Source organism: Camelus bactrianus, chromosome 13 (genome assembly GCF_048773025.1).
Source record: "Camelus bactrianus isolate YW-2024 breed Bactrian camel chromosome 13, ASM4877302v1, whole genome shotgun sequence".
NCBI classification, from domain to species: domain Eukaryota; kingdom Metazoa; phylum Chordata; class Mammalia; order Artiodactyla; family Camelidae; genus Camelus; species Camelus bactrianus.
Window position 1 is genome coordinate 15,565,297 of NC_133551.1, and position 22,194 is coordinate 15,587,490.

Consider the following 22,194-nt stretch of genomic DNA (forward strand, 5'->3'; position numbering starts at 1 on the left):
AAAAGGAAAGTAAAAGAAAGTTCGCGTACAAGGACGAGCCCTGGGACACTCCAGTAATGACGACCCTAACATGTGCTGGGCACCACCACCTCCCAGGCTGGTGCTCGTCTGCCCTAACAAAATGTTACGAGGTAAATACTCTCAACTCGATCGAAGGGGGATGTTTCACAGCAGTAAGTCACCTGCCCAAAGGCACACACGCGGTTAAGTGCTACTATCAACCTCACTTCTGTGTAAATAACTTGGAGTTTTACTTCCTCGAGCAACTTGCAAACCTTGGTATCATCCTGTCTTCCCTTCCCCATCCAATCAGCCTTCATTTCTGTTTTCACATTAAGCTTCAGTACAGGGTGTCCTAATCTCTGACCTTGAACTATTAGCTGTCTTCTAATAGGATTTCCTGCCTTGAGACGGCTCCCACTCTAATCCACGCCTTATCTTCCTGAATATAAAGCTGATCTTCGTGTCACCTTCCTGCTCAGCCCTTCCATTAATTCCCCATTATCTGCAAACTACAATCTAGCTTCCTTAGCTTGGTTTACCGACGCCTTCCCCACCTCGCTCCAAGCTGCTTCTCCAGTCTCATCCCCTGCTACTCCGCCCCGCCCCCCACCCCAGACTGGTCACTTTCCTGAGATACATGGAGCCCTTTCACAACTCACTTGCACACGCCGTCTCCTTTTGGTGCCCACACTGGTTAAGCCTTCCGTACACCACTGACTGGAAGACAGGACAGTGGGCACTGTCTTGTTCCTTGTCTCTGAGGAGAACTTTCAACTTTTCACCATTAAGTAGAACGTTGGTTGTAGGATTGCTTTAGATACCCTGCATCTGATTAAGGAAGTTTCCTTCTTTTTGTAGTTGCAAAGAATTTATTGTTTTTATCCTGAGTGGATGTTGAATTTTAGCGAATGCTTTTCTGCGTTTATTTGGTGTCATAAATTCTCTCCTTTAATCAAACATTGATTTATTGTCTACTGTTATATTAGCCTTATATTTCATGGATAAACACAACATGATCTTCATATGCTACCATTTTTTTGTACATATATTTTTGTACATATATTTCTGGATTCCATTTGCTAATATTCTGTTTAACACATGGCCCTACAATCTGTACAGTGGCCCACTTTTTGGCGAGGTGACCAAAAGCTACCTGATAATTAGAAGCAAAGTATGATTTCCACTTCTGTCTGGGATTAGGGGCTCTGAATGGGTGGATGTAGGTTGAGGACTGAGGCTGGAGGCGATGTCTGGACTCTGTGTTACTGCAGCAAAACTAAAACTTCATTATCAATAACTTTTAATTCAGTACAAAGTTGAGTTCATATTCAGTCCAAAAACTGAAACGTTTTATTGTTATAATTCAAAAGTTTTAATAGCAGTGAAATAAAAGCTTAATATTCATATGTAAACCTTTTTAATGTTTAGTTTGCTAGTTCATCTTACATAAAAAATAATGAATGAAAGGACAGTCCCACGAAGCCCCCACAACACCCCTACGGGAAGCTTTTTTATACCATTTCCACGTATGACATCGTCTCTTTCACTTTGATGAGGCCAAGATTGACGAGGACGTTCCTTTCCAGTTCCAAATAACTCTCGTATTCCATTTTCAGTTCAGCCTCCATTTGTTCTTTTGACTTCTGATGCATTTTCTAGGAGGGGAAGAAGCAAGCCATGTGTATAAAACTCTGACAGCCAGAAATACCAAGGGCTGGGAGGGGGCTATTTCTGCACGGCTGGCCTGGCTGCTGCTCTCTGGAAGAGGGGGCAGGAGGGCAGGAGGGCAGGAGGGCATCTCTGCACAGTCAGGGAGAGGGGCTGCTGGCTCTGACCTGACGGGGAGGGGCAGAGACGGTGCGGAGCAGCTGTGCAGACTCCGGGCATCTCCTGGCAGTGGGCTGCCTGAGTCTGCTGATGTGCTGGATGTGGGCTCTCGGGGGCAGGGGATATGCAGGCTGGCCTGCAAGCTCTTGCCCACGGCTGGAGGGAGGAGCACGTGGAGAGGGCAAGAGAATAACAAGGAGCATTTCTTCAGCAACTTTATCCAACACCACTTGCTGAACAATCTGAGTCATCTGTTCTGCTCTTTGACCTGTCAGTGTCTGTGTGAATACTGCTCTGGTTTAATTATTGTGACATTTTAATTTATTGTGGTATCTGCCAGGATGGTCATTATGATTTTCAACATTCTTTTTCTCATTTGTGTCTTCTTTCAGAGGAACTTTAGGACCACTTCATCTCGGTGTGTCATCCTGTTTCGCCTTTGTTTCTCCTCCACCCGTCCTCTCCCCATCCTATTGTCTTCCTGTGCCTTCTGATCCCTGGTTACAGAATCCCATCTTTGTGGATTCCATCAAGGAGATCAGTACTGTATTTTATTCTACTTTCTTTGGAGAATAATTCGCAAGAGATATTTTCTTCTTGAATGTTCACAGGGACTAACATTCCCCTCCTTCTTCTTCCCTCTCTTTTCATAATATCTCTGCTTTCTCAGATTCCTCATGTCTAATAATTGTCTCTACTTCATAGCACTGTGAGGATTAAATGAATCATTAAACGTAAAAGTCCTCAGAATGGTGCCTGCACCCAGTAAGCATTTAATACATGTTAGCTACACAGTAACCAAATCACAAAAAGAGCAGGGCTTGATAGGCTGAGAACAGAAAAATATTTTTCTTCTAACCTCTGTCCTTTGCAACATGTGTGACAGATCCCAGAGCATTTCCCATCACTTTTAGGTGTTAGGAATCCTGTCATTTTCAGGTATTTGAAGATCCAGGCCTGTCCAATAGCCAAGTGGAGACTGCCCCCTGGGGCCCCCACCGCCAGACTCCCCTCTGCACCTCCAGCCTCTCTGTGCAGAAGTGGTCTCACCACAATTAGAAAGTCCTTTTGGGCATCTGATTTGAGCCCAGCTACTTTCAAGCTTTCACCTGGACGCAGAAAAACTCACAACCCTCACTCTGCCACCAGTCACTCCTCTTTCCACCCTTGTGTCAGAGCAGTTTAAGTCAATCTCTTGTCTGCAGAATTTCCAGCCATAGGAGTCAGGTCCCTGTCCCTGGGTTCCCTAAGTTCTCCCTGGACATTCTGTTTTGGGCCCTTGGATTTCTGTGGCTCAGGAAATCACCTGTACGAGGCCAATTGTCTATCCTGGCCAGCATCCTGTCTCTATCAGTGCTTCCCTTGAAGCCCTCCTTCCGGAGTCGGGGTGGTGTTGCAGAAGTGGGAAATGGGGAACGTGTGGCCCTCCAACACTTCTCTCCTCAAAAAACCCCTCTTCCAGCCTCCTTCCTCATTAAATCTTGTGTAGCCTGGAGTGTGGGTCATTGACTATGGGTTGCAGAATTCTTTTCAATTCCTCCCTCCAAGTCCCATTGAGATGGCATAAATTACGGGTGACATGGAAACTGCTACTTTTCTCAGCTTTGGGTCTCCAGCTGAAATTCCGGTCAGGAGAATTCCCATTGCATGTGCTGTTAGAGCTGTGGCTACTAGTGTTTTACAGTAAGTGAGAGGTATCCAGATTCAATGTTTGCACAGAGATGGGCACATGGTTCCCCTCAGGTCTGTGGCGTGAAGGGTACAGCCTACTCCCTGCCAGCCCGGGGCACTCAGGAAGCCCAGCCCCGGGGACGGCTGTGTGATCCCGGCCCTGCGTAATAACACTCATGGCGGACACTTACTAGCACTTTCTGTGTGCCAGCTATGGACTAGCTGCTGTACATACTTTAACTCACTTAATTCCCTCCACGGTCTTCTGAGATTGTTACAGTTTGTTTCCATTTCCCCTTTTACCAGCGGTTGCCTGTAAGGAGCTACTTCTGACTACTACTAGTCATTTTCCCTTGGTGACCCTTTTCATGTTCTAAATGTAACAGAGGAGCCCTTTCCAACGCATTTGTGTATCCACAGCCTTGTACCAGAGAAGCAGTAGCTTTATTTTAAGGAGGGCACTATGTCAAATGGAAATGAACTTACAAGGAAGGGGTGGCAAAGTTTTGGAAACAAAAGCATCCTACAATTCCAAGATATGATTATTATAATATTCAGGTGTTTCAAAAGTATTTCACATGCAGATTTTTTCCGGATTATCCACAATTCTACTTACTTCCTTGAGGTGGGTAATTAGGAGCTGTCGCTATGGTATTTAAACACTCATAGTAATTGTGGATGTCTGCTGCTGTGGTGTGAAATTCTCCCAGCGCAGAATTTCAACCAATGTTTGTGACTGTGACAGACCAAGGCCAATTTTTTTCTTTTCTTTTTTTTTTGGTAGTAGGGAAAAACAATGAAAATTAATGGAAAGTTATTTAATTGGTGTTCTTTTATACCTCATCACCACTAAACAATGTTTTTTTTTCTTTTTTTCCCTTTTTTTTGGTGGGGGGTGGGGAGATAATAAGGTTTACTTATTTATCTACTTTTTTTTTTTTAGAGGCGGTCCTGAGGATTGAACCCAGGACCTTGTGCATGCTAAGCACGTGCTCCACCACTTTGAGCTATACCTTCCCCCCTACAATGTTTTGAAATGATGCTCCCTCTGCTTTTGTTACACTAATTCGTATCCATCAATGTGATAATGTTAACCTATTTGCTAATGCAGTACATTGAAATATTTCCACATGCTCGTGCTTTTAATTGAGACCTAGGGTCTCACGTGAGTCATTACGTTGGGGGAGCCTATACATTTGGCTATGAGGAAGCTACAGACAGGACTGGTGGTGGAACTGTCAGTGACAAAAGGGCAAGGAAGGGAATGAGCAAGCGACAGGTAGACATGTGGACTGAGAGGACCTCAGGTGGGAAAGAGAGAAGTACTACACTCACAGAATATGGAAAAGCTCCAAATTCCAGGGGGCAAGGGAAGACCAACAGAGCGAGGGAGTTCACGTTGAACACAGAGGCTGAGAAAGAGGCCGATGGGGTTTCAAAGCTTTAGGTTCCTTTTCAGGAGAGTTTACGATGGATGTACCCTCTATACCGAATTCTCCTCTACGGCAAATTTCACAGCTCCAGTCTGCGACAGTAGAATTTATATCTACCTGTCTGTCTATAGTCTAGCTCCCTTTAATGCAAGTCTAGTATTTGTCAGTTTACTTAACTGAAAGACTTACAATAATCCTAAAAGGTGGTTATTAGCACTCCCATTTTAAAGACAAGAACCGAAGCTCATCACAGATACAAACCTTGCTCCAGATCTCAAGGCTGTAAGTGGCAGAGCTGGGATGTGAGCCCACACATCTTGATTCATATTCCACTATTTGCACTACCTGCTTTAATGCATTATTCACCAGATGTTAAAATTCTATGAAATGAAAGCACTCACATTTTGAACCTTTGCATCTGTCAATGGTATTCAGAGACCACTGTACCTAAGGAACTTTGAAATACAGAAAAGTTCAGAAACTTAAATTGTATAGAATCTCACTAGGTGTCTAGTTGGCAGTCCTCACTCATATTAAGCTAGGAAATCAGAGAAATGCCCTCTGGACTCTCATGAGAACAAGAGAAGAATGTAAAAAGGTGTAGTTTTTCTATTGAAACTGGAATAAGCCAAACAAATATATTCCCACTGGCGTTAGAGGGAAGCAACTTTTGTTTCTGAATTTAACTTACAACTTTTTTCTTCTCCATTTCCAGCTTCATGTCTTTCTTTTCCTGTTCACGAATTTTTTTGCGCTGCTCTACATACTCCAGGTGCTTGACTTCCCTTTCAAAGTAGTAATGTATACTTGATACCTGTTAGAGACACAGGCCCATGAGAGGGGAGCCCACCCGGAGGCCCCCATGCTCCCCACAAGGCTCTAGAAGAATTTCTGCCGCTTGCAAGTCATTAGCTAGATATGCCCACAGGCCACTCCCAGAGGGTCTGGCTAATTTGGGGACCATTGGGCTAAGGTTTAGGGCCTTGGAATTGGAGGACTGCAGGAAGGGAGTGGGGTTGGAAGGAGAGAGCTGCAAAAATTGCAATTTTATGGGAGAAATATTCAGGGATTGCTTTTTTCCCCTTTCTTTCCTTTTTACTTTTAAGACTGAGGGAAGTTCCACATTGTCAACCAAACTCAGAAAACCCAGATGAGGATGCCAGTGTAAACCCTAAAGGGACCAGAAGCAGAGGTGAGCTCCTGATCCCCTGGGGAGCTTAGTGTCTGAGCAGAAGAGCAGAAGCAGGAGTCAGCAGAGATCTTGGGCAAGGGGACCAAGGGAGGGGAAGCTTTTTGCCCGCCAGTAACTAGGTTGATGTTGTTGGGACTTGCAGCAGATTGCGTTCTATGTATTTAATGTTGGTTGTATACATATTTATGTATTTCTATTTATTGATCTTCTTTTTATAACCTAATTATTAACACTGCTTGAAAGCTTTGGGTGGTGTGCATGGAGGGGCAGGATGCTACCACTCAGACATGCTGCCCGCAGTACACCAAGCTGGGGGGGGGACGAGTGGAGGCAGGAGATGGAGAGATGCGTAAAAGTGCCAGTGGGGGCCTCTGGGAGGGTATCACCGAAATAGGGTCCCACACTTGGATTACAACCTGAAAATGCCATCTTATGATCACAAATCCCCAACTCAATTCCTCTCTGAACCTGGGCTTCATTCATTTGGCCCTCCTTTCACTGCATGCTTAATTTATCTCATACGACAGAAATACTTTCCCCTTATTTTTGACTGCATGATTCTTCCTGTTCTCTTATAGAATGAAAATGCTGTCATTTCTGAATACACTTCTACAACATGCCTCAGCAGTATCTGGTCACATAAACCCTCAAAGCCAAAAGTTACTAACCTCATTGGTGGAAGGGTGACTTAACGTCCAAGGAATTTCCAGTATATGTAGTGTTCCAAAATAATCGGCTACGGCTATAAACTGCTGCTTAGCTGAAAGATTCAAAAAATGGGGGAGAAAAAGCTCTGCAATCAGGAAGCCATCGTAGAGGTTAAACACGCACTGTGTTTCTGTTCTGTGAGTTCCCAAAGGACCTGCTGTGGTTACAATGATTTTGGCATCTTCATCAGACACTCATGACCGGAGACCACACTACCATGTAAAAGCCATTTATTCCAGTTGGTGAAAGGAAGGCTGAGACCCCAAGCCTTTACCAGCCACCCTGCCCACCTCCATTCATGTTTTCTTGGTCTTTATATAAGGAGACCACCCTTGCTGAGGGCGACCCTCTCTAGCTGGACCCACTGGGCAAACTTGAAAAGAAAGCAGGGACAATATTTGGATGATTTTCAAAGAAAAACCATGAAGCTAGCTTTCACCAAAAACACAGTAAAGGCTAAAGGATACCATTATCCAGATGAAGTTCAAAGACGCAGCCAGAATCAACTTTCTTGTTATAAAAACAAATTGCTTCCTCTGATCATTTAAAATGGATCTAAAACACAAATGTGTTTGAGAATTCTGATTTTCTATCTCATCAACTTTTTCCTTCTTCTTATTTTCAGAAGGTCTGGTTCAAAATGCTAAATCCTAGACTTGAAATCCCTGTGTATATACAAAAGCAATGTTTTGTTGCAAGATGGGAAAATATTCTTTGGTGACACATACAGCCAAGTAGTAGACAGACCAAAGTCTGGCTACACTCTAGAGATTCTAAAGACTGTGTTTCTAAATGTAATGTTTCTTCTGAGAAAGTAATGAATAGAAAGACAATTTTATGCCTGCACATCTTTGGAAACAAAGGGAAACTTCTTTTAAGCAAGGCAAATAAGTACTGGGTCTGTGTAGAAAGTATTATTTGGGTGAAGCAGAGAAATTGGGACAAAGGATATAAATTACTTTTACCATAGACACATTCTGCTTACTCTGTTATCTATTATTTTTTCCTCAAAGTCAGTTCAAAAGTTATAGTTTGAATAGATATGTGAGCCCACAGAGTCATTTGATCTCATGAAGAGAGCTGCTTGATATTGTCCAGGGGAGAGCCCCCAAAAGTGATGAAATATTGAACATTTATGACATAATGAAAAATTAAAGATACAGAACTTGTTCAGTTTGGAAGAGAAGTGGTAAAAGGTAGCAAGGATTTATGGTTCACTCTGTGATTCCCGGACCTGGAGAGGGTGAGAAGAATGCTTTTCATCGTATGGTTCAAAATCAGCCTCTGCTTGGCACACTAAGTGTGTCTCAGAAATGACTGTTGATGAAGATAATGGTGAGAGACATTCAGGCTGTATCCAAAGTTTGGGTGGAAGAGGGAAGAGAAAAGAAGCAGAGAGATGGGAAGGAAAGAGAAAGGAAGGGAAAGGATGGGATGGGAAGAAAAATAAAACTTAAGAAGAAAACCTCAGAGGCTTTCCAGATGAATGTCACAATGTTCCTGGGCTACCCCCGGAAGGCAAGGTGACTCAGCTCATTCGATCAGAATTAACACACCAGAAAAGGTCCAGGGTTTGACGCAGGTGATCATGGTTATGCAGATGTTTTGCGACTGGGCTGGTTCGTGGGTTTTCTCCAGAAGGTCCCAGATATCAAGGTATCCATCTTCCCGGCCAATATAGAAGACTCCAGGCCTTGTCAGGGACCAGTGCCCTGAGGTGTACCTTTTTGGTGCACAGCATGACTGAAGGAGGGGTCCAGTCTAAAAATAAATTAAAAAAAAAAAGAAAAGCTTTTGCTATTATCAGAGGAATATTCACAATGATTTTAAGTACAACTCAGATGGCTATGCTCATACAACAGCTAAGTTATGCCCACTCAGAAATCTTTCTTTTTCTTGTAGGATTTTTATATAATGCAAGCTCTTTTCTTTGCTGTATATTTTCATAGCATCTTTTTTTTTTCTTATTTTAGTGACATTTTAGAAAAGATCAAACCTTCCAACTGAGCTGTTGATGGTTCTAATAATGTAGCTGCTGCTAAAGTCCACTGCTGTTTCTATGGAGACTGGAGGACATTAGACAAGAAACGATCATAAGCAAGTTTTGCTTATACCTTTATTTCCCTGTCAGGCGTCTGCTCACCAGGGAAACAGCTCTAGGAAAAGCGAATGAAAAGTCAGTTCTCTCTGTGAGCTGCATCCAATGGCTTATAAATATTATTTGGAAGAGATTTTGGACCACGAAAGCCACATAAGGTCATCTTCTCTCTTCTCTAGTGTGCGGTAATTTGCCTTCTTTGGGAGGTTTTCATAGAGTCAGAAGATCAGAACATGCTCTCTTCCCATCATACTCCACCTGGCAACCAGGTGGGCTCATTCACCTACTCACAGCTGCAGCAACTAAACTAAGCCATGGCACTGCCTCCATCTTCCAACACGTGCATATAAAACCTTCCTGTGGGGAACGAAGACGGTCACCAACTCATGCATCCTTAGGGGCGACACTCCCAACCTGTTCCTGCTCAGCTCCTTCCGTTTCTGTGGATAACCAGGTTCCTGACCCCTGCACAGTCTTTGGACAATTTTGCCTAAATTTCCTTTTTAACTGCAAAATTAATACTTGCTTGTTGTGGGGAAAAAAGTCTATTATACAGAAGTACATTGGTATAAAGTAGAAGTCCTTTTGTTGACAGACACAAGGAATCTTCAACTTTTTTGGTGACAAACTTGCACATATATTCACACACATTTTTTTTTTGGAGTATTTATGTAAGTTAGAGTCCCAGAAATAAAAGGAAATAAAAGTGTTAGGTCAAAGAATATATGTATGTATTTCCCCCCCAAAGAATATATATATTATGGCTATGAAATATATATACATTTTTTTTTCAGATTTTGATCATTTTCTAAATAGCTCACCAAAGGGACATATCATAGTGATCTTCCCACCCACCTGCTTCCTTGGATTTTACCAGTCTTTCTAGGTTTGGGCAGATGAGCTTCTGTCTGCCCAGACCCAGGCTCTGTCCTAATCCTGACCACAGACTCTTGGCACTGCCTCCCGCTGACCCATGCACGTCCCTGTCTGCCAGGCGACAGACCCCTTAGCTGTCTTACTCCCGCTTTCTGAACCTGCTGACAAGTTTCTGGTGCAGGAGCAAAGGCGACAGACCCATTGCTTGGACGTCATACAGTAATCCGCACCCCATCTTGGATTTTAAGGGGAAGGAGGAACGTAAATCAAGTGAACTGCCCACGATATGTATTTCGAAGAAAAGACTGTTTGGTTTCAGAGAACAAAAGACTGGTGATTGTTTCCTTCCCTCAGGAAAGAAAAACAAATGGTTGTGTTTTCGAAAGGTTGTAATGGTTCCGTTGACAAGCTGGAGCCCAGGCCATCTGTTCCAGTTTCTCTACAGAGTGTCTCGGAGGCACTGTGCTGTCAGAGCAGTCTGGTGTGCCGGCTGCCCTTCTCAAAACAAAGGCCCACCCACCCACTCCTCCATTTTGCAGGCAACTTACCATAACACCTTCTTTCCAGATGGCCACGTTCCATCCCCCAACGGTGAGGATGATGTCGTGGTAAAAAGGTGATCTCTGAACAGTGTGCACAGCCCCGTCGTGGACCGTGTAGAGGCTCACTGGCTTCTTTGCTGTCGGAGTGGAAAAGGCCATTTCATCTTTAATAACACTGTTTACATTCCTGCAACGAAGAATAGGCAGACCTCCAAAGGACGACTGTCCCGATTAACGAGGTCCAAGAGTGGAGAACCAGAGGTCGGTCAGGCTGAAAGAATCTGTCAGGGGACAGCTCCTCCTGTTTCTGTGGAAAGTCTGGGGACAGTCCCGTCAAGGCCACTTCTTGGGCTCTGAGGGACACCTCGTGTTCTTATGCATTTACTCATTAATCTGTCAGTTTGTCGATGTTATCTACTGTTAGTCAACAAATACCTGGATCGCCTGTAGGTGCCAGGTGCTGTAGATGGCTGGGTAGACAACGGTTAGTAAGCCAGCACGATCTGCCGTCACGGAGCTTACAGCCCAGTGGGAAAGACAGGTGCTCAATAAACAAGTCCCAAAGTGGAGAATAACAAATGTGAAAGGTGTTATGAAGGAAAAACATGTCAGAAGAAAGAATAACAAGGGACACTGGCCTTTTAGGTTGAATGGTCAGAAAAGGCTTCTCTGAAGATGAGGCACTTGGGCCGGCAGGGAGGGTTTTGGCATGGAGCAGCCCTCCAGAGGGACCAACACACCCCGGTCCCTAGGAGAGGGACTGTGCATTTATCATTCTGAGGAAGCCAACAGGAGACAAGAAACAAATGGAGGGGGGAGGGTTTAGCTCAGTGCACGAGGTCCTGGGTTCAATCCCCAGTACCTCCTCCAAACAGAAATAAATAAATAAACCTAATTACCTCCCCCTCATAAAAAACAAAAAAAAAAAAAAAAGAAGAAGAAATGAATGGAGACCAGGAGACTCCAGACCACGCAGGGCCTCATTAGGAAGAGAGTTTAGATTACATTCCCAGTGTAATTAATGTGTTTTAATGAGTCCTTCAGGCCTAGGAGACAATGTGATTGACATGTGAGGACTCTCCGGCTGCTCTGGGATTAGAGGCAGACAACAGCAAAGAGGGGGCACCACAGGAGGCTGCTGTGGGAGTTGGGGTGAGACGGGATGGCGGCTGGGATGAAGGTGCAACGGAGGAGTGGATAACCGAGAAACGTGTGCGAGCTACAGTTGACAGGACTTGGAGGGGGCTTGAACAGGAGGGGTGAGAGAGATCAAGGGACAAGAATGACAGCCAGCAGGCCAGTAACCGCAACAGGCTCGAAGTGGTTTCCATTATCACAACTGGGAAGACCAGAGGAGCAGCAGGTTTGGATCTTAAGATCAAGACTTCCCCTCAGTCTCGGCCCCAGGCCCCGGGGTCCGCCTGCCTCGCTGGTCTGTCTCCTCCTCTGCCATTCCTTGGGTTTCCTCTCCCCCAGGCTTGGCTGCAGGACTGGCTGCTCCCCATTCCTTGCTGCCCACACCCAGTAGCCCTAGGGATGGCCATAAAAATACGTGCCCATCAGGGCCAACCACAGTGCAGTGTGTGGCTAGTTTATACTAAAACCACGAACTTACAATGAATTTCATCATATTAATAGCTACGTGAAGGCTGGATTTTTTTTTTCTCGGAACACCAATGGAACGTTAAGCAGAAAAAGAGCTACCAAATCTTGAAAAAAGCTCATAAAGTGTCAAAGAGATATTGATCCACTCATGTTCATAGCAGCAATATTCGCAATGGCCCAAAGGTGGAAGCAACCCAAGTGTCCACCAGGGGATGAATGGATAAACAAACTGTGGTCTATACATACAATGGAATATTATTCATCCTTCAAAAGGAAGGGGATTCTGACACATGCTACAACATGGGTGAACCTTGAGCGTATTATTTAAAGGGAAATAAGGCGGCACAAAAGGACAAATACTGTATGAGTTCACTTATACGAGGAACTTACAGTAGTCATGTTCATGGAGCTAGACGTGGAATGGTGGGTGTCGAGGGCTGGAGGGAAAGAGGAGAGAGGAGCAGTGTTTAACGGGTGCAGAGTTTCAGTCTTGCAAGATGAAAAGAGTTCTGGAGATTGGTTGCCCAACACTGTGAATGTACTTAGTTCCACTGAACTATACTTAAAAATGGTTAAGATGTTAAATTTCATGTTTATGTATATTTTTTCTCAATTTTAAAATTACCTGAAAAAAGTCAATAAGTAAGTAAATAAATTTAAATGTAGCTCTTATAGTTTAAAAAAAAAGACCAATTTTCGTCCAACCAAAGCCTCATCTTGAAGACAGCACAGAAGACATCTTTCTAAGGCCACCCTGAAGTGATCTGGAAGATTCCTGAGAAGGCAGGAGACACCTGAAAACCTGAGGCTTCCTTCTTGCTGTGGCTCCTGTTTCTCAGAGCCTGGTTTTGTTCTTGGTGCGCCGGGCTTTCCTGGACCACCTCACTCTGGTGAGCAGGGCCGTCCAGGAGTCTAGAAGCCACATGCAAAACGTAATGATCACCAGTGATGGGAACACTGAGAACTATCAAGATTTGTACTTTCACATGTTAGAGGTTCTCAGTCCATATACCTTCTCCTTCCTTGGGTTCTTTGAAAGACCTCAGTGCCTTTCAGCAGTAGGTGGAGCTGTCCTTAAGTTATTAAGTGAAGCGCCAGAGCGCCCAGCCAGGTTTTTATAAGGAATTTACAATAAACGAAACAGTAGTTTCCAGAGTCATTATCTGCTGCAGGATTTCACATAATGATGTGGTCAAGAGCACAGGATGCCCGGCTTCAAATCCACAGTGTTGCTGCGAGGATTAAATGAGTTAATCCGTGGGATACTGGGACATGACGTGTGTCAACCTGTGAGTCAAGTACACGAGAGGATTACGTCCACTGTCTTCATGCAGCTTGTGTTTCTTGGCTGGTCACTTAGATAATCTGGAAATTTTGTTTGATTTGACCTTCTTCATCACACAGAGCTCAGTCAGGGTAGCCTGTCCCTCAGAAGTTTCCTCTTAGAAGAGAAAATTCTCCTTCCTGCCTTGTTGTACATCGGAGGTAAGAACGTGGGGTTCCCTGCTGCTCAAGAGCAACTGGGTCCCAGTAATTGCCTCGTCTTTACTCAGGAGGCCTCCCCGGTGTTTATGAAAGACATCAGGCTGGTAGCTCCCCTGGAAAACACTCCCAGTGCACGGACTGTAACGAGGGCACACAGCACACAGCTCAGCACAAAGCCCACACATGGACTTTCCCTGAACCTCAGCCGTTAATCAGTGCGAATAGCACAGTCATTTGGATATCATTGATACAAAATAACTTGGATGGTAATTTTAAAGTATGAAAGTATTAAGATGATTTAAAAATATCCTTTAAGTAGGTGGTTAAAGTTATTCCTCCTTTTTTTTAGAATGAACTAAATGCCAAGAAATTAAAAGCACCTCCTCTTTCCCTTTTTCCAGTCACATCCCACCGGTCACAAAGTCCTTGTATGTTAACCCCTGAGGCTCTCCCTCTTGTATTTCCCCTAAATTTCCCCTGCTATACACCCCTGTCACCATGCCTGTACGTCAGTCCTCTCCATCTCTCATCTAGGCTATGCCAATGGGTCATCCTGTTTCCACTGTAAGTCCCACCAATAAATTAACCCCCCGCCCCGCTCTCCTGACAGTGATTTTCTGATTACACCGGTGGCACCAGGATAAGGTCCGCAGCCCAGGAAGGCACTGAAGGCTCCCTGCCATCCGGACCCAAGTGTCCTCCCAGCCCTCTCCCGCTGCTCCTGCAGCCTCTATATTGCTACGCTTTGGCCAGGAGTCTCCCTGTTTCCTAACTGTCCACTGCTCTTCTGAGCATCCATGTTTTTGCACTTGTTCCTCTTTCTACCTGGAATATCTTGCTCCATCTGGAAAATCGCAAACCTCCCCCCTCCTTAAAGCTCCAGCTCAACTGTATCTCTCTTCAGTGGGTCATTCTGTTAACAGCCCAAGCGAGTTGGTCTCTCCCTGGGTTCTGTGTTTGCTTCCAACCACAGCACTGACGACAGTGTAACATCCTCATTTGTGTATGCGGTTTCCAACAGATCATGGAACTCCTTTGGGGGAGGATAATATCTTGTTCATTTTATATCCCCAGTGTCTGGCACATAATTAATTCTCAATAATGATTTGATGAATGAAAGAAAGAAAGAAAACAAGACTGAAAGAAAGAACAAGCAAGTATCAGTGAGGTTCGGACATAAAGCTCTTGGTTTTTAGGTTTATTGCCGTTGGAATAAAATTCATTTAAAATAAATAACTAAATCTGTTTGGCATGGGCAACCTCGAAAGCAATTTCGGAAACTGGCACTGGGGTAAGGTTCCAAGAAAATCTGAGACCAGGAGGAACCAGTGTCCACCTGTGCATGACCAAGTTACAGCCTCAAGGTCTCAACTTGTGTCCTGGGGGGTAGGGGGACCACTGCCACGTATCACAGTGCCTGGTGCGCAGCAGGTGCACAATTAACATTCATGAATTATTGAATAAATAGATACATGAGTAAGCGTAAAAGTGGTTGACTGGAATTCATTATATACAGTATATAATTTTGAGTTCAACTTTAAACCATGGAATTGGAAATGAACGGAAAATGGAAAATTGGTCTCAGTCTGCACACACTGGACCCTCTTTTTGGGTTACATCTAATGTTCTCTCAATACCCCACCCTTATTAATAATACACATTTGGGTGTCTGGTCAGGAGACCTATGTAAGAAAAGTAGGAGTGCTTTGTTTCCAGATAAAATGGCCATCCTGGAGGCGGTGTTGAAGCAGCAGGCCTTCCCTGGTCTAAGGCAGACTCCAGCCTGCAGACCCAGACTCAGCAGATGGAAATGAAGAAGATGACGTTTAAGGCGGAGATCTGAGCCCAAACAGCTGTCCTCTGCGGGCGGTGGCTCCAACCTCTGGACCTCTGTCAGTCACTCACACGTCCACTTGTCCCAACCACCCCCAGGATTGACCAGATCCCCTTCTGCAAAGCTGGCCGAGCTGCGCCACCTCACTGCTCCATGGTGTCCTAGCTGCCTCTTTCTTAGCTCATGATTATTCCACACTTTGCAAGGTGGCTCAAATATATTTTCATGCCATGATAAAATCCAAAGGTTTCAAGTAAGTGGTTGTAATTGGAGTGTATTCCAAGGCTCTGAGCTTTGACAAGGAACTTAGCTCATTCGGGAGCCTGAACTACGGACTCAGCTTCTTCTCACACCTGGGTGTGACCCTCATACCTCCATTCAGCTGCCCAGAGTCTAGTCCCTGGGAGCAGAGGGACACATGGACACCACCAGTCCCAGCCCCAAAGGAGGGCCCCACAGTCTCAGTCACCCCATACTGTCCTGAGGTCTTCAAGATCATGGTAAATTTAGCCTATAATTTCATGTTGCTCAGATTTTCCACATAGCTGAGCTCCTGGTTTGTTGAATTATTGAAACAGCATTGTTATTTTAAAATTGAATTGTCCAAGCGTCTTTGTAATTTAAGCATCAGTAGATCAGTGCTTCTCAAATTTTGGTGTGAAAACAAATCACCTGGAGAATTTTATTAAGATCTGTATTCAGACTTAGCAGGCCTGGGGTTGGGTCCTTGATTTTGTGTTTCTCACAAGCTCCCAGGTGACAGACAACTCTGCTGCTTGTCCAAGGCCCCCACTTTGAGTAACAAGTATAGAGTCAGAACCTCAGGGGCCCTCCTCACCACTAGCAAGACCGGGGTTACTCAGTGCTTTGTTTAAAAGGAACAACTTACGAATAATGGAGCAATCATCAAAACTTACTCATCAATCGGCCAGTTTCAGGGTCTCTTTCCATTTTCCAATCTGTGTATATCACTTCACCTTCCTAAAAATATTACAGGTTCCTGATGAGTGTAACGACCACTTAAGATGCAAAAGACCTCATATTCATGTGCTAAGACTGATTGCAACTCAGACAAACAAAGCAACAGACCAATTTAATCAAATGATAATTTGGGGCAGTGGGGGGAAAGGCCCAAGATGATTACTTGATTTTATATTAAACAAAAAATTAAATTTTTGTGTTTTTATCTCCATACAGTGATGGGGAGAACACAGGCAATTATGAAGATAGTCTAGGTCCACAAGTTCCAACTGCTGCATCTCCAAAGTCTTTATTTTTTCTTTAACAGAAAATTGTCCCAATGGACTGAAAGCTCCAGGAGGAGAGGGATCTGGTCCGATTTATTCAGTGATTTGTTCTCAGCATGTTACAAAGTCAGTACTTAATACATATTTCTAGAATAAGAGAGAAAGAGGTCTCCCATAAACCATCCAAGGCAGAAGGATCAGTCACACCAAGGGCCGGTGGAAGAGCAGACCCCCAGAATGTCAGCCCCCCGAGGGCAGGGAAGTTTGACTATTCTGTTCACTGCTATATTCCCTGGGCCAACAGCCGTGCCTGGCGTATATTAAATGCTCAATAATATCTGTTGAATGATGAATGAAGTTAATTCCAAGGAGCAAAAGGACTTGAGAGGCAGGAAATCATCTGGTGTATAAGACGAATGAGAGAAAAATTAGAGCAGACAGGGCAAGTGAGATTAGTGCAGATGGGGGTGGCAAGATAGAAAGGAGCCAAATTACGCAGATGCTTATAAGCCATGCGTGGTGCAAGGAGCTTGGATTTTTCATGTTTCACTAAGTAGTCACTGAAAAGGAGTGTAAGCAGAGGATGTCATGCTTTAATATCTATTTTAAGATTTTTGTGATCATTTCTCTTTCTAAAGCTGTCATCCCCCACTTACAAAACTTTTGTGTGCACAGAGAAAATACTATATGATTCCACTTACATGAAGTGCCCAGAACAGTCGAATTCATAGAGACAGGCAGTAGACGGGTGGTTACCAGGAGCCGGGGGCAGGAGGGTATGGGGAGTAATTGTTTTAATTGGTGTAGAATAATTTTAGTTTGGGTTGATGAAGCAATTCTCGAGATGGATGGTGGTGATGGTTACTCAACAATATGAACGTACTGAATGTTACTGGATAGTACACTTAAAAATGGTTAACATGGTAAATTCGTGCTTATGCATATTTTGTCATAATATAAAAAAATAACAAAAACTGTGGTGTGAAGCCCCAGTTATAAAACGCACGTCTATTTGGTAGAGTCCCATTGCTTACTAAATAAAATCACATAGCCTAGCATGGCAGCAAAGGCCCTTTGCTGGACCCCAACTTAGCATTCCAGGCGTAGCATTCCCTCTCACACCAAACTGTCCCACTATCTCCAGACAAGTCCTGGGCTTTCGTAACCCCAGAATATCGTTCAGGCTGGTGCCTCCGCAGTGCCGTGGGCTTTCGGTGTTTCCTCCGCCTCCAATGTCTAGCGAGCTCACAGGTCGCCTTCCCCAACCTCCCCCTTCCTGTCCCCGCGGCCCCTGGCCAGGTGTTGGTGTGGGTCACACTGTCAACGCGTCTGCTCCCTAACTCGGCGGTGGGATCCCCGAGGACAGAGGCTGTGCTGTCTCTGATCCGGGGCTAGTGCTAGCCTGGCAGGTGGTTCACACTCAAGGGCTGGAGGGACTGATCAGGCCCCTCATAACACTGACGTGTGAACACACCGCACCTCAGTAAGACCGAGCAGTGGCGTCTTCCCAGATGGTACGGCCTGGGGGAAATGCCTTCATGTCAGGTAAACAGCCATGAGTGACAAGAGCATCTCCAGCGGGGAGAGCACAGCTCAGTGGTAGAGTGCTTGCTGAGCACGCAGGAGGCACATGCATGGGGCCCTGGGTTCAATCGCCAGTACCTCCTTTAGAAAGAAATAAACCTCATTACCTTCCCCCCACCCCCGACCCCCCACCGAAATGAAATAATTAAATAATACAGTGATAAATAAACAAATAAAATATTTTGGAAAGAGAGAAAAGAGCATCTCTGCCCCTGTATGACTGCAGATAAAGCTCTGAGCCTCATTTCTTCATTTGTAAAATGGCACTAATGATATCAGTCTTCCAGGACGATTAGAATTAGATGAAACATAATTTGGAAAGTACCTGGCATGGACCCTGATGCATAGAACACCGATGGACCTGAGCTCGCCTTTGTTGCTATGGCAGGTGCTGAAATCACAGCCGTTATGGTTATTATATCCAGGAGTTATTTGCCTTTTGCACTGAGTGAGTTTCTCACTCTTTCCTACTAGATTGTACCGGCCAGACAAAATGACGTTTTCTTAGTAAATCTCTAACACTCAGCATGGTTTCTTTCACACCGTATAGATGTTTAGTAAGTATTTGCAGGTTGATCAATAAAATATTAGTATAAAGAATCATACCTGGTTTTATAGACTCTCCCACATTTGTTCAGGAACATCTCAAATATGAATCTATGAGGCACTGAGGTCAAAAATTTTAAATGCAAGTAAGCACATTAAAACATGAAAACAGTATAAATATTGTAAGCCTTCATAAGGTAAACATACCATAGAGGTCATAATCATATATTTCAATGTAACTTAAAATACTAATTTTAGAAGCAGATCATTCCAACTCACCTCTGTCCCCACGAAGAACTTTGTGCAGAAGTCATCTATTGGCTCGAGATGATTGGCCAACCCCTCTTCCAGATTCTGATACGGCCTCGCTTCTCCCGCCTTCACTGCTTTGTCCTGGGCTGCGGCTTTGTCTTTGGGAGGCATATGGATAGAAGCAGCACCCAGTTACACTGGAAGAGCATCTGAAATATACTCAGTTATTATTCTCTGTCCCTCGTCACACATATCTGCCCCATCCCCTCCCCAGTGTAGGGGGCACAAGTCCAAGCAATTTCAGACTTCTGATTTAGCAGCAGAATGCCTTTTTCAAACCAAAGATGGTGTTGGAACCCCTGCTTGTAAAACCGAGCAAAGCTGCACGGCTCTGAAGTGTTTCCTGGGTGGGAGAAGAGGATTCCTCTGCCCACTTTTCAGGGGCTCTAAAAGTTTCCAGGGCACAGTTTGCAAACCACTTCTACATCATTTACATCATTCCACAATTATTTACAGTAAACTGGACACAAAATATATCCTCTGGGTTATAACCCCCTTGATTTTCTCAGAGATATCATTGCAGTTTCTCTTGACTTGGTAACACCCTTTACGTTCCCTAATGAGAAACTCATGTCATTTTTATTCATCATATGGCAATTCTTAAAAATAATTCAAGATTGGCCTTTAAAGTGTCAAAAATTTTTTAACTTCTAATAAATAAATCCATCTAAAATGTATTACTCATTTGTCATAAGCCAGCATATGGAACATAATTTAATGCCTGCTGATCAGCCCAGGTTTATTATTTATGAACATCAGTGATTGCACTATGTTACAGTTATCCATGCAAACAGTAAGAGCGGAGCTCATCTGGGAGCTGGAATTCAAATGTCACCTGGAACATCTTTTCTTTTAAAAGTATCTGATATCATCTTGTTTTAAAACAGAAGTCTTTTATGACCTAAAATTAATAAATGTTATTCATCGATGCCTTGGGAAAGAGAGAAAAACATGAAGAAAATAACAAAAGTCATTCATTATCATGTCTCCCAGAGACAACCATTATGAAAATATTGGTATATTTCCCGCTATTACTTAATTTATTTACTTTTTCTTTGGGTACTTCAATTTTGTAGCCTGCTTTTCTACTCTCTTAAAGATATATCTTAGGTATTTTTCCAGGTCACTTTTTTTTTTAATGGGGTATTAAACTGCTGGGAAAGAGTGTAAAGAAATATATGCTTACAAAACTCTCCTCACCACACCTTCTCAGTGCATCCACTGGGTTATATCAGTCATGGGAAAACCAAACAACAAACATATAAAGGAAAACAAAAATAGGGGAAGAAAACTTCAGCAACACTAAAAATACATATTGCATTTCAAAAAAACGACTATAATTCCAGACAAAAGTAAAAGATAATCGGGGGAGGGTGTAGCTCAGGGTTAGAGCACCTGCTTAGCAGGTGGTAGTTCCTGAGTTCAATCCCCAGTACCTCCTCCAAAAATAAATAAATGAATAAACCTAATTACCTGCCCCCTCAAAAAAAGAAAGAAAAAAATAATCACTATGATTTAGCAGGTACAGCCAACCAGCATTTCCTTTGTTTGGGATCTATATGTTTTGAGCAGTCCCTTTCCCCACTAGGTACGACACTAAAAAACGAGTCCCAAAGTGAAGCCAAACCCACAGCCTTTAAGCAGCTGTATTACAAAGGGTCGCCAACATTTCAAGAAACAACCAGGCACATTCAATCCCATTGTTCTTACTAAAAGATATTATTCGTAACACATTTAGCAAGAGCAGAAAGACATTTCATATCCATTTAATACATAAAATTAAAATCATTAAAACATTTATTTCAAATTCTCTCATTTTTATGCCTGCTTTTTCTTTTTAAAATGAAGCACATAAATATATCCATAGAGTAAAGCATGTATATAATTCATAAATAAATACATGTTCACTCAGGAATGTTTCCTGAGGGGGTGCAAGAGAAAAGTGTGGAGCCCTCTGGTCTGACAAGGGGTGCCCGATCCAGGGGTCACTACTGATCATGCAAAGGAAAAGGCAAATGTGAGATGCGTTATAAACAGGGGCTTAATCACCCTGTTCGGGAGGCTGGGCAGGGGGCCTGCGGAGACAGTCGGGGATGACTCAAGTTACGAGTTCTGTTCCAGATACACTGATGTTGCGGGGGTGGGTTGGGCTCACTCCCAAGGGATGGTGAGCGTAGACGGTGTCACTGCAGGGCGAGCAGGTCATGGGGAAAGCACACGGCTGAACTTAGAGTCTGAGGCACATTCACGATGAGGGGGCAGTAAGGAGAAACGGAGCCAGGAAAGAGGACAGAGGAGAGAAACTCAAGAAGGATCAGGAAGTTCACAGAAGCCAAGCTGGGAGCTCCAAGGAAAGGGCCTTAGTTGATAGTGTTGGATGTGGTCGTCCGAGAGGACGAGGCCAGAGAGAAATGCTGTCGTCAGCTGCGCTGACTCGGATTCTCATAGGAATTGGATTTTCCATTACCAGGGATCATCATAATAATAGCAGCTGACACTTACTGATTGCTTACCACATGCCGGGCACTAAACTGTGTGCACTAAACTGTTTCATTTTCGGGGGTGGAGTATAGCTCAGTGGCAGAGCACATGCTCAGCATGCACGAGGTTCTGGGTTCAATCCCCAGTCCCTCCACTAAAACAAAAACAAAAACCAATAAACAAACAAACAAGCAAACCCATTTCATTCAGTTCTCACAGTAACTCCTGAGGTGGTAAAGCATTAACCCTTCAAGGGTGAGCACACTGAGGCTCAGCGAGGTTAAGTAGTTCGCCCAAGGTCTCACACGAGGTAGCTGAGGTTCACTGTGAGTTGACGGTGTGCTGTTCTTAGAGCTGCACGTGTATTAACTCACTTTATCTTCACCACATTCTATGAGGTAGTTACCTTTATTATTTACTCTCCTTGTCTTCATCCCTTTCTTTTCAAACAGGTGTGGTGGGGGGGAGTAAGGCACAGAGAGGTAAAGTAATTTGATCTGGCCAAATTGTGGCTTTGGGATTTAAACCCAGACTCCAGCATCCACACCCTTAAGTACTATGACACATGGCTCAGAAGAATAAAATGGAGGCTTTGAAGGCAATTCCCAAAGAGGAATTCCAGAGCCATTTAGAGCAAAGGCTTCCTTATCAGAATAGGTACAGAACTTCTTCAAGTCACTAAGGACACGGACTTTTAAATCTAACATGGTAGGCAAAGGCTGAGCGGCCTGGGGCCACTAGATGGCAACA

At 44.0% G+C, this 22,194-nt stretch overlaps 1 protein-coding gene across 3 annotated transcripts in view; it reads right to left on the minus strand.

Annotated features, from left to right (window-relative positions):
• Positions 1-1,330: 1,330 nt before the first annotated feature.
• The window catches only part of DNAI3 (dynein axonemal intermediate chain 3), a 63,638-nt gene continuing 42,774 nt past the window's right edge, over positions 1,331-22,194 (minus strand). For 2 of the 3 annotated variants that reach the window (XM_010963319.3, XM_074376103.1), the window contains exons 17-23: positions 18,931-19,061; positions 16,192-16,255; positions 10,357-10,487; positions 8,391-8,595; positions 6,795-6,886; positions 5,626-5,748; positions 1,331-1,658 (exon numbers count right to left, since the gene is read on the minus strand). In XM_010963319.3, the coding sequence (XP_010961621.1) occupies positions 1,515-1,658; positions 5,626-5,748; positions 6,795-6,886; positions 8,391-8,595; positions 10,357-10,487; positions 16,192-16,255; positions 18,931-19,061 (890 nt within the window). In that variant the 3' untranslated portion in view covers positions 1,331-1,514. The remainder of the gene's footprint in view (positions 1,659-5,625; positions 5,749-6,794; positions 6,887-8,390; positions 8,596-10,356; positions 10,488-16,191; positions 16,256-18,930; positions 19,062-22,194) is intronic. The other variant, XM_045522956.2, reaches the window with a different exon arrangement.